This window comes from Drosophila virilis, chromosome 2, assembly GCF_030788295.1.
Source record: "Drosophila virilis strain 15010-1051.87 chromosome 2, Dvir_AGI_RSII-ME, whole genome shotgun sequence".
Lineage (NCBI taxonomy): Eukaryota > Metazoa > Arthropoda > Insecta > Diptera > Drosophilidae > Drosophila > Drosophila virilis.
In genome coordinates, this window is record NC_091544.1 from 12,413,622 (window position 1) to 12,429,562 (window position 15,941).

The 15,941-nt window shown below is 38.6% G+C and overlaps 1 protein-coding gene across 1 annotated transcript in view; it reads left to right on the forward strand.

Moving 5' to 3' along the window:
- Pde6 (phosphodiesterase 6) overlaps window positions 1-15,941 on the forward strand; it is a 61,603-nt gene that overhangs the window by 26,872 nt on the left and 18,790 nt on the right. Inside the window, exon 2 of the mRNA XM_032439565.2 lies at window positions 3,753-5,050. Coding sequence (XP_032295456.1) covers window positions 4,406-5,050 — 645 coding nt within the window. The 5' untranslated portion in view covers window positions 3,753-4,405. The remainder of the gene's footprint in view (window positions 1-3,752; window positions 5,051-15,941) is intronic.

Consider the following 15,941-nt stretch of genomic DNA (forward strand, 5'->3'; position numbering starts at 1 on the left):
ATGCAATGTTGCAATTTGCCAAATTGAAAACACGAAAATGAAAGCGGAGCGACGAACCAACGGACTTGACATGACGCAGGGCTACAAAGTAGCCGCCAAGTTAATTTACGCTAACGTGTATGCAGCGCACCGCCCCCTGCCGCCACGCCCGCTGTCGTAACACGCACGTCATTTGCGCGTAATGGGCACTTCCGCTTGCAAAATGGCGCTTGCATTTGGCAACAAGAATGTGGCCGCTAATTCTCTAATTTCCAACGGACAGCGACCGTTGTGAGCATGAACAACTACAAAGCTCACATAGGCTCCTCGCGCCCAGCTCTCACACCATCCTCTTGTGGCTATCTATTTATGGATGCATGCTGCGGCAGGTGCCCCCAGGTTGCACAGCATTTGCATGCCAACTTTAGCCGAGACTGCTGACTGCCGTCGCAGCCGACATGTTTGCGTCGCATTTTAATTAAAAATAACTGCAAAAAAACTGTTTTTAATTAACGGAAATATGAGCAACACGCCGTGCGGCCTGTTGCCGTTGCATGTGTATTATTTGCCTTGTTGCAATTTACCACTGAAATGTGTGAGTAAATATTTAAGAGCTTCATTTGCGAGTGCACATATTTAACTAAGAGGGCGTGAGAGTGAGTGTGTGTGTGTGTATAAGCATGTGTGTGCACAGTACATTCCTGGCCAATATCTAAAAGACCAAATACAACAGCCCCGATTTGTGTGGCTTTGTTTGCCACGTCTAACCACATTGGTATGCTTCGATGCGTGCCACATCCCGTTGCTCATTTCCGGTCAACCCAGCAAACTTCATCTGCTGGCTTTTGTTGCTGTTCATGTTGTTTTTGTTGTTGTTGCTGTTCTGTGTGTGGTCCTCGCATAATTTACCCATATTTGTGGCACACTAATTGCGGCACATCACTTTGTCCGCCGCTGCATTGTAATTTGCCCACGTCGAGCGTCAGTTCCTAAGTTATGCAAATTAGCTGCGATGTTTTGTTGACTGACACAGACCAATGGTAGATAGGGTATAAGGGTATAAGGGATAGGCCACGTCCTGTAAGAGCGACCAAGCTGCAGGCTCTGCGCATCCTAAACACATTTGCATAGCCTTGATTACGCAAATTCACAAACATTTGTATGCCCGTCCGAGTATAAATAATATTCCCCATTATGCTGTGAGATGCAATATATTCTATAATTTAAGCCACAATGGTAAAACTTTCAGCTTCTTGTCAATATTCAATAGTTAAACATTTTATGGTTTATGATTTTAATGGAAAAAAATTGGTTGGCCTGGTCTGGTTCCATATCCACTCCAGGTAAACTTTGGATCAGCTTTAAAAAACAAGCAATTATTGTTTGATTTGTATATTTATTATTGGGTCTACAAATATTTTTCCGATGAAATGATGCCAAATATAAGACAGATGTTAACTTTAAAAATGTATATTAAATTTTGTTTAAAGTAAGTTGCGGAAGGGTTACTATTTTAAAACAAAAACCTTGCCATATATAACAAATCTTTTTGTTTATAAAAATTTATCAAGTCAATGCTTTAATGCCTTACAGCCTTGTCAAGCTGCAAACTTGAATTTCAAATATAAAAGTCAAATCAAAAATAGAATACACTGCAATTTCTTATCGTACATATAAAAATAAAATAAGAAAAACCTAAGGGACTGGTAATGCGTCCATGCTCCACTGCATTTACATATTAAGGCCAACTATAAAAACAAGCGCGTACTGCAATTTACAAGAAGCTCACAAATTTTAGTAGTTTATGCTACAAGTTTATTGCAATTTTCTGGTTACTCAGCCATACAATACGCCCCAGCGCTCACGGGCCATAAAACGAATTTGTTAACCAAAACCAAAAGCGCATTAAAATCTTAATCTTTAGTGTTGACATTAAATTTACAAGCACAATGGTCGAAAAGAGCGCAATGTGAACCGGTATGGCCACGCCCCAATGCTACAAGCAGAAACATAGCCGCCCATAAAAAGCTGGCGAGAACAAAGCAATTTCACACGCTCATGAATGGCAAAGTGATGCACACACACACACACACACACACAGGGACGAATACACCCGAAGAGTCCCTTATAGAGCAGAGTTCAAGAATTTATTACCCAATTTGAAATTGCAAACGAGTGCGTGATAAACCTCGAGGTAGTTGTTGCTGTCGGCTTTGTCGTTGTTGTTTGCATATACCCTGTTTGAGAACCCAACAGAGAATACCAGACATAGCCAAGACACTTAAATTGCATTGAGCATTGAACTCAGAGCTGCATACAGGGTATATCTGAGTCCTGCAACAAACAGGCGAATCCAACCTTTTGCTTGCCATTGTGTGCTTTAATACAAAACAACGTGGTTTATGACAAACGGAAAGAACAGCAACAATAGTGGAAGAGGATGCAAATGCAAGTCAATCCACTGGTCAAGGTGGACGTCAGGTTCGTGTGCAAACAGAATGTAAAAATGGAAATGAGTGTACAAAGCGCAAACACAGCCAATACACACATAAATCTACACCTACACACACACACACACACGCACGCACACGCACGCAGAGGAAAAGGCAATCTCTCTTGGTGAAAATACTAAAAATCAATGTGTACAAGTGGCAGCAGATGGAGATCCATAAAGATTGAACGAACACTTCTTGCCCCCAACTTTAGTTAAACTTGAAGTCAAGGTAAAGCGGCAATTGCAGCTCACAAGAGATGCGCACGTGGCAAGTGCCGCAAGCCTTTCTATGCAAATGCCAAAAGCCATGCTAATGCAAATGCGCATAAATGGCAACTGCCAACTGCCAACTCCCTACGTCCCACCCCTTATCCGCTGCAATTCCATGAACGTGCCACAACGCTCCCCGTTTTCATTTAGAAATATATATATATATACATAGTTTTTGTTGTTGTCAGCTGTGAAATGTAGCCGCGCTTTAAGTGGCTATTCCAGAGTCGCCGGCATTCCCTGCGCCTCTTTACCATTTGCATACATATGAAGTCGCCCGACTTCCTGTTGCCCCCCTTGTGCACCAAATAGCCCGCTCGTTCGCTCCCTTTGCCTAAAATGCACCTTGTGGTCATAAATTTAGCTTTTTACTCCATTGAAGAATTTAAATATATTTTCATTTCGTATACGCCAGCTTTTCGAAATATTTGCGATTGAAATAAACAAATTTATTACCCACAAATAAATTCGATTTAACATATATATTTCTTGTGGATTTTCCATGAGCATTCGAAATCCATTTGTTTGCGCAAAAACAATTGACATTTTTAGAATAGCTGAGCTCAAGCAAAAGGAAACTTAATAATTGATTAGCCACATGAATGTGGCCAGAACGGCAAGAGTTTATTGCAAAAGCCAAAATCTAGAATAAATCTTGTTCCATGGCTTCAAACAGTTTACAGTGTGCCAAATATTATAAGAAACGTTTTGTTTAAAAAATATCAAATAAATAAAATGAATTGAACAAAATATTCGTTACTTAACTTACACACTGCCTACACGTGGAGGATATTATTTAAGCAATTAAAATTTGAAAAATAGAAAAACATGTTTTTATTTTATTTTAAATATAAAACATATTACTTTAGCACGTGTTTATATCATGTTAATTGAAAACTTGTGAAATACCAGACATCAGAACTCCACCTTACACATCGTTCTGTCTGTTCCATTCGGCTAGCTATTCAATCTGCCATGAAATACTAACTTTTTATTCAATGCTTTTCAGTTTTTACAGGCTGAATAACGCTGCAGGCGTTTTCAATTAAATCAAGTTGACAGCACGTGGGGGCAAATCAAACAGAAATGAGCTGTTGAATAGCTGTCAAGGATTAGATAGAAGCTTCCAGCCCATTTGCGCGCGGATATTGAAGGCCGCCAATATTAAAAGAAGGCATCAGGGCCGGAAGCGAACGTGCATGAACTTAAATCTAGAGGCTAATGTAACAGAGACAACCACAGCCACAGGCACAGCTACAGGGGCTGAAGATGACAACACACATCCAGTTGACGGAAACAGTTTGAGTCGCACTCATCAATTACCCCTTCCAGCGGGCACCTGCGCTGCTTCTCTGCCTATTAAAGTCGGAGCTAACCAAACAGCAGGCTGTTAGGCAACAGACGATAGCAACAGGTCGTCAGAGCTTTGCTTAGAGACCCAACCCCAAGCACATAAGTGGCCATCTACGTGACTTTATCAGCACACGCAGCTGGAGCCGCAGTCAAGCGCTTAACTGAAGAGCTTCGCACAAGGTGGAGGCGGCACATTAACCAGCAGATTGGGGCTGATTTACTGGATGTGTGAACAGCTAGAATAATGAATATTTGCAGCAGTCCGGCATCACAGCGAATCCGTAACCGTATCCACAAACAGTGAGAATCATGACCGATGTGTCTGCGGCAGCCGATGGGGTCGCCGGTGGCGCCTGCGAGCGAGCACGCACAACAAACTCAGAGGCGCCAGCTGAGTCTGCGTCCATAACAACGTCTACTTCAGTGTCCACGAAACCACTAATCAATGGTGCCAAAAAGGCGACAACAACAGCAGGAACAGGAACAGCAGGAACAGCAATGGCAACCACAAGCAATCAAGCCAAATTGGAGCGTCACTTGCAGAGCAACAACAATCAACATGCAGCCGCAGAAATGCCAACTTCGCCGTCGTCGTCGGCAATGCCATCGCAGGCATCGCAGCCATCGCAGCCATCGCAGCCGTCGCAACCTTCGCTGCCCAAGCCAAAGGTTTCCGCTGACAGCGAACCGTGTGGACCTGCGGCCAGTGATAATTCGAGTGGCGCGTCTACTTCTTTGGCGTCCGCCAAGTGCAGCAGCAAGCAAGATGTTGACGAGGTGGCCCGCCTGTTTGAGGAGAAGCCCGAGGCGTTTGAGAAATGGCTAACGGAACGTGCCCCGCCTGAGGCGCTGAGTCGCCTGCACGAGTTCATTGAGAGCCGTAAGCCGCACAAACGGCCCTCGGTCACATCGGATTTGTTCCAGCAGTGGATGGCCTCGCCCGTTGTGCAGCAGGTGAGTGTTTGTTAAATATATGGCATACTTTTTGGAGACGTAGACCAAACCACTTGCCCAGCAGCTGGGTAAACTCAATTTGCTGTTGCAATAGCGTGCGCTTGTCTTAAAAATAAATTTCTCAGCTGCAACTCCGTTTGATATTTAATTCATCAGAAGCATCGAGTGGCAGCAACAAAAGCAAAAGTGGAAATACAAATTTTTCACACCAGCTTAACAGCTGACCTTTTTATATACTCTATAGAATGATTTTTAGCAAATGTATGTATGACTTGCTATCTCCAAGTCGGCCACCTCTACTAGAGTACAGAAACAGGCAGTCCGTCCGTATGTATGAACGCAAGGATCCCAGAACCTATAAGAGCTAGAGACTTGAAATTTTAAACGTAGCTTCTTATAGTGCCCGCACAGTGCGAGTTTGTTACCGGCAATCTAGAATAGCCTTTACAGGTCAAGTAATCTTAAAGCTATTGTCTTCCGCCACCTTCACCATTTAGATATAAATTACATTAACAAAGCACTATGCATTTAAGCCACAAATTTTTTGATAATCCACGAATATAATTAATCAAGATCAATTAAGAAGCACAGAAGTTGTTAAAGAAAACGATTTCTTATATCAATTTATATTTTATATCAAAAGTGTATGAATATGTGAACACACACACACATTCATGAGCGTCTTTATTAAAATCTATTAACAGCATTATGTTTTGGTATGGCTTTCAAGTAGTGCACACCCTTACGGTTTGTGAGGGACATATTTAAGCTGCTGTATTTGGTGCTGGTAGAAGAGCCTTTTAACTTGTTTTTAAACTCGAAACGTTTCAAACTAATAGTGCAAATAAAATTACTCTTGTTAGTTCTGTTGCCGTTTATAAATTTATAAATTAGAATTTGTGAATTCGTGCAGCGTTTGCTTTGCGTATAGGAACTTTCTTTGGCTTGCTTTAAAATTGAATTTCCTCGCGCCTTACTGGGCAAATATCTCAATTTGATGTTATTTTTTCAATGATTCACTTTAGTTTGGTGCTCACTGATTGAAAGTTCACTTATTTACGCATACACGACACTGTCAATGTCTATTGCATTGCATATATTATATTGCACATACGCACGGGTGGACAGTTCATGAGATTAATTTCAATTAAATATGTGGCTATGTCATTTACTTTTATACCGGCAGCTTAGCAATTTCTGCAGAGCCTTCGGTGTCATGTTCTTTGGAAGCTGGTGATCTTGAACGAATAATCAGCAATAAACCAAAGTATGTTGCAGAATTCAAATTTATTGGGTTAGATAAATGTTGGCCTTTTATGTTTTTTTTTTTTGTTTTTTTTTTTTTCAACTAACCAACACTGTTGCGCCTGCGGTTACTGTTTCTATTTCTTCGGTTCCTGTTATTTGCCATCAATGCGGCCCTCCTTCTTTCGGCAGCTTGCCGCCTAGCACGATTCCTCCTCCTTGCATTCCTCCGGCGCTGCTGACGCCTTATCCGCCTAATTCGGGTTCTCAGCCGGTTGACTCTAGCTTGAGCCACAGCCAATTGCGCAGCCGTCTCCGTGTCACTTGATGAGCCTGATCCCGTAGAGCTTGAGGGAGAACTTCCACTGCTAGGCGGTGCTGTCGCAGTGCTGCCAGTTGGCGCCGGTGTTGTTTCTGGGGTGGTCGGAGTGGCCGGTGTAGCTGGTGGGGTTGGTGTGGTAGGCGTGTTGGGCGTTATCGGGGTCGTGGGTTGACAGCTAGGGTCCGATTGGTTTTCAACAATTAAGCATTCATCTGCATCGCAGGCGCCCTCTATTTTACATGCATTGCTGCCTCTAATGAGACAAATGGCCACAATGGCACAGCCAAAGATCACCGTTTGGACTCTCATCTCGATGCCAGCGAGGTGGTTGGAATGTCTTCCTATGGGCCCGGCAGACGATTTTATAGCGATTTGGAATCTATTAATTTGATTGTTAGTGAATTGAAGCAGCTGTAACAACACATGGCACATCCAAATCATGTTTAATGAATTTTTTTTTTTTGTATTGTTTGTGGTAGACCGGGCAATTGCATTGCAATTTCTATTAAATTGAATTTGACTTGTTCAATATCAAAAGTATTTCAATTTAATATTTAATTAGCTGTTCTTAACAACCATTTGGTTCATTCTAACACGCGCTGCCAAATCTATGACGAACGCAAAATCTTCTCCGAAACATTCAATTGTTCTTAAGCCCACTTGTTTAGACAACTTTTTAGGCAATAAAAACATTGCTTTTATTATTAAATTTACTTTCAATTGGTTCTTCCATCTATAATTGAATTCGCTTAACCCAGAAACTTTGTACTTGATTCTTACTTGATTGAAAGCTAATTGCTTACGTTACGTTACTTAATACCTTATACATTGAAAATGTTGTATTCTTTTATCATAATTCAAAAACAATTGGTATGTTGGCTGAGGTACAGTATAGTCAGATATGGATAACTCGACCATTCCTAAAGCCAAGCTATATAAGGCTATATTTTATGATTTAAAGAGTATAATACTTTAATCAAAGTATTATATTAGCTCTGGGCTACAGGGGATTTTGTAACCTACAATAGTGTTCTTAATTGTCTGAAGAATTGGTAAAAATTATTTCAAGTTTTTCTTTATTCCTTTCATGTATTCACTGTCTTTGTCTATGTTTAAGGATAATGTATATTATATGTTCAATGTTAGCAGCTTCATTTTGATTCCATCATATTGAATATTGAAATCCAATTTTGAAAATCCAAATTTTTCATAATATTCAATTTGTCTAAATATATAGCATATGTTGAAGGGATTTTTTATTTCTAGAGTAGAAAAGCTGATGACTATAAAACTGGTAAAAGTTTTATGGTAAAAGTTTTGTATTCATCAGCTTTTCTACCCTAGAAATGAAAAAATGTTCGCGCGTTTAACAAGAAGGAATTTTTTGAGGCATAATTTAAGGCGTGACACTTGTTAGATATAAGAATGCCCTAGTGCAAACATTTAGATTATTCTCAGCTGAATGAGGATGTTAGATCAGGTGAAACTTAAAAGTACAAGAATATTTAAGGATTGTGTTGGTAAATAAAATAAATTATCTAAGTGGGAGATCCAATTTGATATACACTATCAACTATTTCGACGCAAATACTTATATTTAGTGATGAAATATTGATTAACTATTTTGTTATAATAAAAACAAAAAAAAATTCAAATTTGTGTCAATTAATATCGAAAAAGAGAAAAAACTATTCTGGGTAAGAATTATGACTGTTCAATCGACATAGGACAACGAACATTCAAACAACAATCGCATTTTGTTTGCCATGATATATGTACCCAATCGACTTGACGTAGCTCTAGAACTCAAAAATATGGCATTTTCCAAAGATAATTTGTAACAACATTTTGCCTTTTTACTGTACATTGCCCAAAAACTCGAATATTTTCTGATCACACAGCATGCAATACTGGGCCAACAGCGTTATCTGGATTTTTGACTGAGATAATGTAACTATTTCACTACAATTTTCATGTAAGAGACAAGTGTGTTGTTGGTTATGCAATGTAAATATTTATTGAAAGAGTTTGGTTAGATCATTAACTGGGTTTCATTAGTTGGCCTTGTTCCATTTCTTAATCTTCTTCGCAACACTGATCGGCACCAATATTTTGGTCCTTTTGGTGTTCTTGGATTTCTTGGTTGTCTTGGATACCCTCCGAGCAGTTCTACATCTTGTCAGCCTCAACCTAAGGCGCCTGTTCTGCCTACGTAGGGCAACAATTCGTCTGCGAAGGCGGCGAATACTGCTACTTCTAGAAGATGTCGAGCTTGTCGTAGATGCAGTAGTTGCGCTTGAGGAAGCAGTAGTAGTAGTGTCAGATGTCGCACTGGCAGCAGTTGTTGTCGCTGTGCCAGAAGCTGTCGTCGTTGCCGCCACGGTAGTTGCACCTGCGGTCGTAGTGGCACAGCTAGGATCTGATGCATTGGCAGCGTCTGCGCATTCGGTTGCAGTGCAGGCGCCGGCTGTTGCACATGCCGCATTGCTGCCTCTAATCAGGCAAATGGCCAAAACGGCACAGCCAAAGATCAACGTTTGGAATTTCATTTCGATGCTAGAGCGAGTGTTGGATGTGAATGTCAAACTGGGGCTCGGTCTGCCCATTTTATAACGATTTTGAATTTCCGCGTTTCAATATTACAAGTTTATTCGGCTGTGGCTTCAGAATAAACAAATAAAAAATCCAAAGTATGCTTACATTTAAGATCTGATTTTTCTAATTTCCGAATTAAAGGGAGTATTCTCACTTTGTCGCCAACTGCTTAACACTTGGATAGAATAATATTTTCGATAGGTTTTTTTTTTTAAACATTTGAACAGCTGTTTTACGAGTGTTTTGGTAGGGTATGCCATAGAACCCTGAACCTAGCGTCAAGCTACCGTTACAAGCATTTAAACACTCTGCTGTTCATATATACATAACAACACTCAAAAGTAAACCCTCTGAAATACCCACGTCGCTAAGTGCGCACGATCAAATGTTTGTGTACGGATCCAACTTATTTGTATGTTTTTGTGTTGTACAAATCTTTCGACTATTGGAAATTTATTTATGTAGGTATGTGAAGAGAATATTTATTTAATGGTAAATGTTACCTGTTTTGATTCGCGTTTATCATTGATGTTATGCTATCATATTTTGCCAACAAAATTAATATTAATAAATATAATATACTTATGTATGTGTTATTTTGATAGATTATTCTCGTGTTATTTTATTATTATTTATTTTTATTTATTTTACATTTTATTTGCTTTACTTCAATTTTACTGTTTTTATGGAAGCAACTTAGTTTAAATGTATATGAATACAACTTAGGACTACAAATTTACAAAGGTTGGGTGTTTAAATAATCTGAGAGATCGATTGGATGAAATCGTCGCAATCTTCTCCGCATTCGGACTCCTCAATTCAACGCCTCTTTGAAGCCGGCTATACAGACGATTTGGATGATTTCCAAGCCGCGTAATATAGTTCGCAGCCTGTATGGACATTCCTAGATCTCTTTCCAAATCGTTTGCTAAAAGTCCAAAAATTATCATTAGGAGCTTCGTAGACATATTTATTTTTGGATAAGATGATTGTGTCATCTTTTAATGTACCGAAAATTAGGTCCTCCAATGCGTAGTAGAGGATTTGCTCGTGCTTGACCAAAGAGATAAGACTTTTTGTTTATTAAGATATATTAATAATACTTGGCATTAAGTATTTTCCCTATGCTTTTTAGATACGGATAAAGCACTATGAGCATCATGAAAAGGTTGGGTCTGTAAGGTTATTAAATCTTCGGCGTGCCGAAGATAACCTATTCTATTCGTTTTATATTTATAAGGAAATGAGTATGGATTCGAAACTACACCTATCAAGTCGTTGTTTTCCCTATCCACAGGAGGGGTGAATTTCCCCAAAAAAAGATTTTCTATAATGAGTTTTGAGGCCGATCAGAAATTTAAAAAAAAATTTTCTTCAACCATTTTCACGAGTTTTTTACTCTTGCGGGTGAGACTTCCAATAATTCCATCTTTGCACGCACCTTCATCACACAATGTAACTGCAGTAAATATTTCATTCATCGACTTCCTACGGAATATGATCATAATCAGTCAGTTTGTTACATGCTTAAATTTTTTTTTTTATAATGTTAGGGTGCTGTTTTTTTATGATTGACGTTGAATCTAATAAAACACAAATGTAAAGTAATGTAATTTGTATGCAATGTAAATATTTATTGAAAGAGTTTGGTTAGATCATTAACTGGGTTTCATTAGTTGGCCTTGTTCCATTTCTTAATCTTCGCAACACTGATCGGCACCAATATTTTGGTCCTTTTGGTGTTCTTGGATTTCTTGGTTGTCTTGGATACCCTCCGAGCAGTTCTACATCTTGTCAGCCTCAACCTAAGGCGCCTGTTCTGCCTACGTAGGGCAACAATTCGTCTGCGAAGGCGGCGAATACTGCTACTTCTAGAAGATGTCGAGCTTGTCGTAGATGCAGTAGTTGCGCTTGAGGAAGCAGTAGTAGTAGTGTCAGATGTCGCACTGGCAGCAGTTGTTGTCGCTGTGCCAGAAGCTGTCGTCGTTGCCGCCACGGTAGTTGCACCTGCGGTCGTAGTGGCACAGCTAGGATCTGATGCATTGGCAGCGTCTGCGCATTCGGTTGCAGTGCAGGCGCCGGCTGTTGCACATGCCGCATTGCTGCCTCTAATCAGGCAAATGGCCAAAACGGCACAGCCAAAGATCAACGTTTGGAATTTCATTTCGATGCTAGAGCGAGTGTTGGATGTGAATGTCAAACTGGGGCTCGGTCTGCCCATTTTATAACGATTTTGAATTTCCGCGTTTCAATATTACAAGTTTATTCGGCTGTGGCTTCAGAATAAACAAATAAAAAATCCAAAGTATGCTTACATTTAAGATCTGATTTTTCTAATTTCCGAATTAAAGGGAGTATTCTCACTTTGTCGCCAACTGCTTAACACTTGGATAGAATAATATTTTCGATAGGTTTTTTTTTTTAAACATTTGAACAGCTGTTTTACGAGTGTTTTGGTAGGGTATGCCATAGAACCCTGAACCTAGCGTCAAGCTACCGTTACAAGCATTTAAACACTCTGCTGTTCATATATACATAACAACACTCAAAAGTAAACCCTCTGAAATACCCACGTCGCTAAGTGCGCACGATCAAATGTTTGTGTACGGATCCAACTTATTTGTATGTTTTTGTGTTGTACAAATCTTTCGACTATTGGAAATTTATTTATGTGGGTATGTGAAGAGAATATTTATTTAATGGTAAGTGTTACCTGTTTTGATTCGCGTTTATCATTGATGTTATGCTATCATATTTTGCCAACAAAATTAATATTAATAAATATAATATACTTATGTGTGGGTTACTTTGATAGATTATTCTCGTGTTATTTTAGTTTTTATTTGTTTTTATTTACTTTACATTTTATTTGCTTTACTTCAATTTTACTGTTTTTATGGAAACAACTTAGTTTAAATGTATATGAATACAACTTAGGACTACAAATTTACAAAGGTTGGGTGTTTAAATAATCTGAGAGATCGATTGGATGAAATCGTCGCAATCTTCTCCGCATTCGGACTCCTCAATTCAACGCCTCTTTGAAGCCGGCTATACAGACGATTTGGATGATTTCCAAGCCGCGTAATATAGTTCGCAGCCTGTATGGACATTCCTAGATCTCTTTCCAAATCGTTTGCTAAAAGTCCAAAAATTATCATTAGGAGCTTCGTAGACATATTTATTTTTGGATAAGATGATTGTGTCATCTTTTAATGTACCGAAAATTAGGTCCTCCAATGCGTAGTAGAGGATTTGCTCGTGCTTGACCAAAGAGATAAGACTTTTTGTTTATTAAGATATATTAATAATACTTGGCATTAAGTATTTTCCCTATGCTTTTTAGATACGGATAAAGCACTATGAGCATCATGAAAAGGTTGGGTCTGTAAGGTTATTAAATCTTCGGCGTGCCGAAGATAACCTATTCTATTCGTTTTATATTTATAAGGAAATGAGTATGGATTCGAAACTACACCTATCAAGTCGTTGTTTTCCCTATCCACAGGAGGGGTGAATTTCCCCAAAAAAAGATTTTCTATAATGAGTTTTGAGGCCGATCAGAAATTTAAAAAAAAATTTTCTTCAACCATTTTCACGAGTTTTTTACTCTTGCGGGTGAGACTTCCAATAATTCCATCTTTGCACGCACCTTCATCACACAATGTAACTGCAGTAAATATTTCATTCATCGACTTCCTACGGAATATGATCATAATCAGTCAGTTTGTTACATGCTTAAATTTTTTTTTTTATAATGTTAGGGTGCTGTTTTTTTATGATTGACGTTGAATCTAATAAAACACAAATGTAAAGTAATGTAATTTGTATGCAATGTAAATATTTATTGAAAGAGTTTGGTTAGATCATTAACTGGGTTTCATTAGTTGGCCTTGTTCCATTTCTTAATCTTCGCAACACTGATCGGCACCAATATTTTGGTCCTTTTGGTGTTCTTGGATTTCTTGGTTGTCTTGGATACCCTCCGAGCAGTTCTACATCTTGTCAGCCTCAACCTAAGGCGCCTGTTCTGCCTACGTAGGGCAACAATTCGTCTGCGAAGGCGGCGAATACTGCTACTTCCAGAAGATGTCGAGGTTGTCGTAGATGCAGTAGTTGCGCTTGAGGAAGCAGTAGTAGTAGTAGCAGCCGCACTGCTGGCAGTTGTTGTCGCTGTGCCAGAAGCTGTCGTCGTTGCCGCCACGGTAGTTGCACCTGCGGTCGTAGTGGCACAGCTAGGATCTGATGCATTGGCAGCGTCTGCGCATTCGGTTGCAGTGCAGGCGCCGGCTGTTGCACATGCCGCATTGCTGCCTCTAATCAGGCAAGTGGCCAAAACGGCACAGCCAAAGATCAACGTTTGGAATTTCATTTCGATGCTAGAGCGAGTGTTGGATGTGAATGTCAAACTGGGGCTCGGTCTGCCCATTTTATAACGATTTTGAATTTCCGCATTTTAATATTACAATTTTTTTCGGCTGTGGCTTCAGAATAAACAAATAAAAAATCCAAAGTATGCTTACATTTATGATCTGATTTACCGAATTAAAGAGGGTATTCCCACTTTGTCACCAACTGCGTAACACTTGGATAAAATAATATTTAAGGTGGATATTAATAAAAAATAATAAAGCAAGTTGTATGTAAAGTCAGAGTTTTATTCTGCCTGATACATTTTCTTTCGAATAAGATAAGTGCGAGGGCATTAAGCCAACGGCTTACGATAACTCTTTTATTTTTAATAACATTTGAACAGCTGTTTCTGGTAGGGTGTGCCAGAGACCCGACCCCTGTATCGAGTCTTAAGCTACTGTTACAAGCAGTAACGAGTAAACACACAGAAATACACACAACGCTAACAACGCACTTTACAGAACGGGTCTGGCATATACTTTGGGCAAGGTGTTCCTCAATATACAGTCTCGCTTACAGTCCGATCTTTATACCACTAGCAGGACACCATCGTCTGTATGTATAGCAAAGAGTGAATATTTTGGATCCATATTGTGATATCGATATTAAACGAATATTCTCGTTATTTATTATTATTTATAGGTTCAGATGTGCTTTCTTAATTGTATTATTTTTATTTGAACAGGAGCTTTTTCTTTTTCAACTTTTTAGGAAGAAGCATAGGTGAGTTTTAATACAAATAAATTTTGTTTTTAAAAATATACAATTTATTGGTAACTTTGTGTATTTTACTAGTCTTTCGACAGTTGAAAATATATTTACTGTTCGTCTTGATGGATATATATGAATATGCTTTGTATGTGTAATGTTACAGGCAGGCAAACATTTTTGAGTTGCAAACAAAAACAATTGCGGAAAATCATTTGTAAATGTTAAAGAATGTAGCATATATTATTTTATTAAATTTTTCAGATGCGTCTTATGTTAGTTGTTGTTCGTCTTTTGCATTTTTTGTTTTTGTTTTATATTAGTTTGTTTTATTTCTTAATTTAACTGTTATTAAGAGAGAAATCGATTGGATGAGACCTTCGCAATCTACTCATGCATTCGGACTCTTCCACTTCTATGTCTCTTGAGAAGACGTCTTGCCAGACGATTGGGATGATTTCACAACCAGGTTATATAATTCGCAGCCTGTATGTTTACTACGTCCCCTTTTGATTGTTAGCTTAAGAAACGATTCAGATGCCATGCTTAGAGCATTACTTGAGTATTTTATGATTAACCAACAACAAAATGTTCGCAGCATAGCTTTAGGCGTGTGCCTGAAAACAAAATGAAAGCCTCAATGCAAGCCTTTAGACTATTTAATGCTGCAATTCGATTTATATAAACTGATATGATACAGTTTAAATTATAAATATAATTTACAAAAAATAAATAAGCAAAATCTTAATATAAAAATTATCTTGCGTATGCCGACGGTTTCTGTTACAAAGTAAAACAGATAAATCCATTATATTTCAAAAATATTTGTGTGTATCTTATCTTTTATAAAAACGTCTCAGTGTATATTAAAGTAGGAAAAAGGAGACACAAATTAAGCTGATCATCTAAATTTATATTAAGTTTAATATTTTCTTTAATAATAATATCAAATTGATTCTCTATTTGATACGGCCACCTGCTTGTTAGACTGTCGCATGGACCCTGCAGCCGCGCAGGGTCGTGGCGTCTCGACCACAATAGACTTTTTTTTGATTACTAACAACAGTGATGCTTTTTCGTACAAACTTTATCCACAATTTGCTTTCACTTGACGGTCGAGCTTGCCACAGTCCCGTTGCTGGGCTCGCTATCAACCTAAAATGTAGCTTTACTAAATGGATAAAGGTGGCTTAATTTCTAATCAGTCAAGGAAAACTCTTTACTTCATATAGCTAATCAATTTATTAGACTAAGGAAAAATGGTTGGCCTATGTTTTACCGTTTCTACTATAATTTTCTCCAGTGGTAGGGGAATATATCTTATAACAAAGCACAATCTACTTTGCCAGCTTTAACGAATGCATTTTATATTACCTGGCCTACGATCTGAAAAGCTTATATTGAACTACAGAGGTGAGGTGTTCAGCTAACAGAACAATAAAATTATAAATCCTTCTCATAAACATTGTCTTTTATATATTATGACTTCATCAGTGCTGAAGCCTATATTAACGCTGTGTCCAGTAGACATTTTGCAGGGTGTTGATCATTGATGATTGAAATTTGACTAAGTAACACACAAGTTTTTTGGGCATGCAATGTATATAT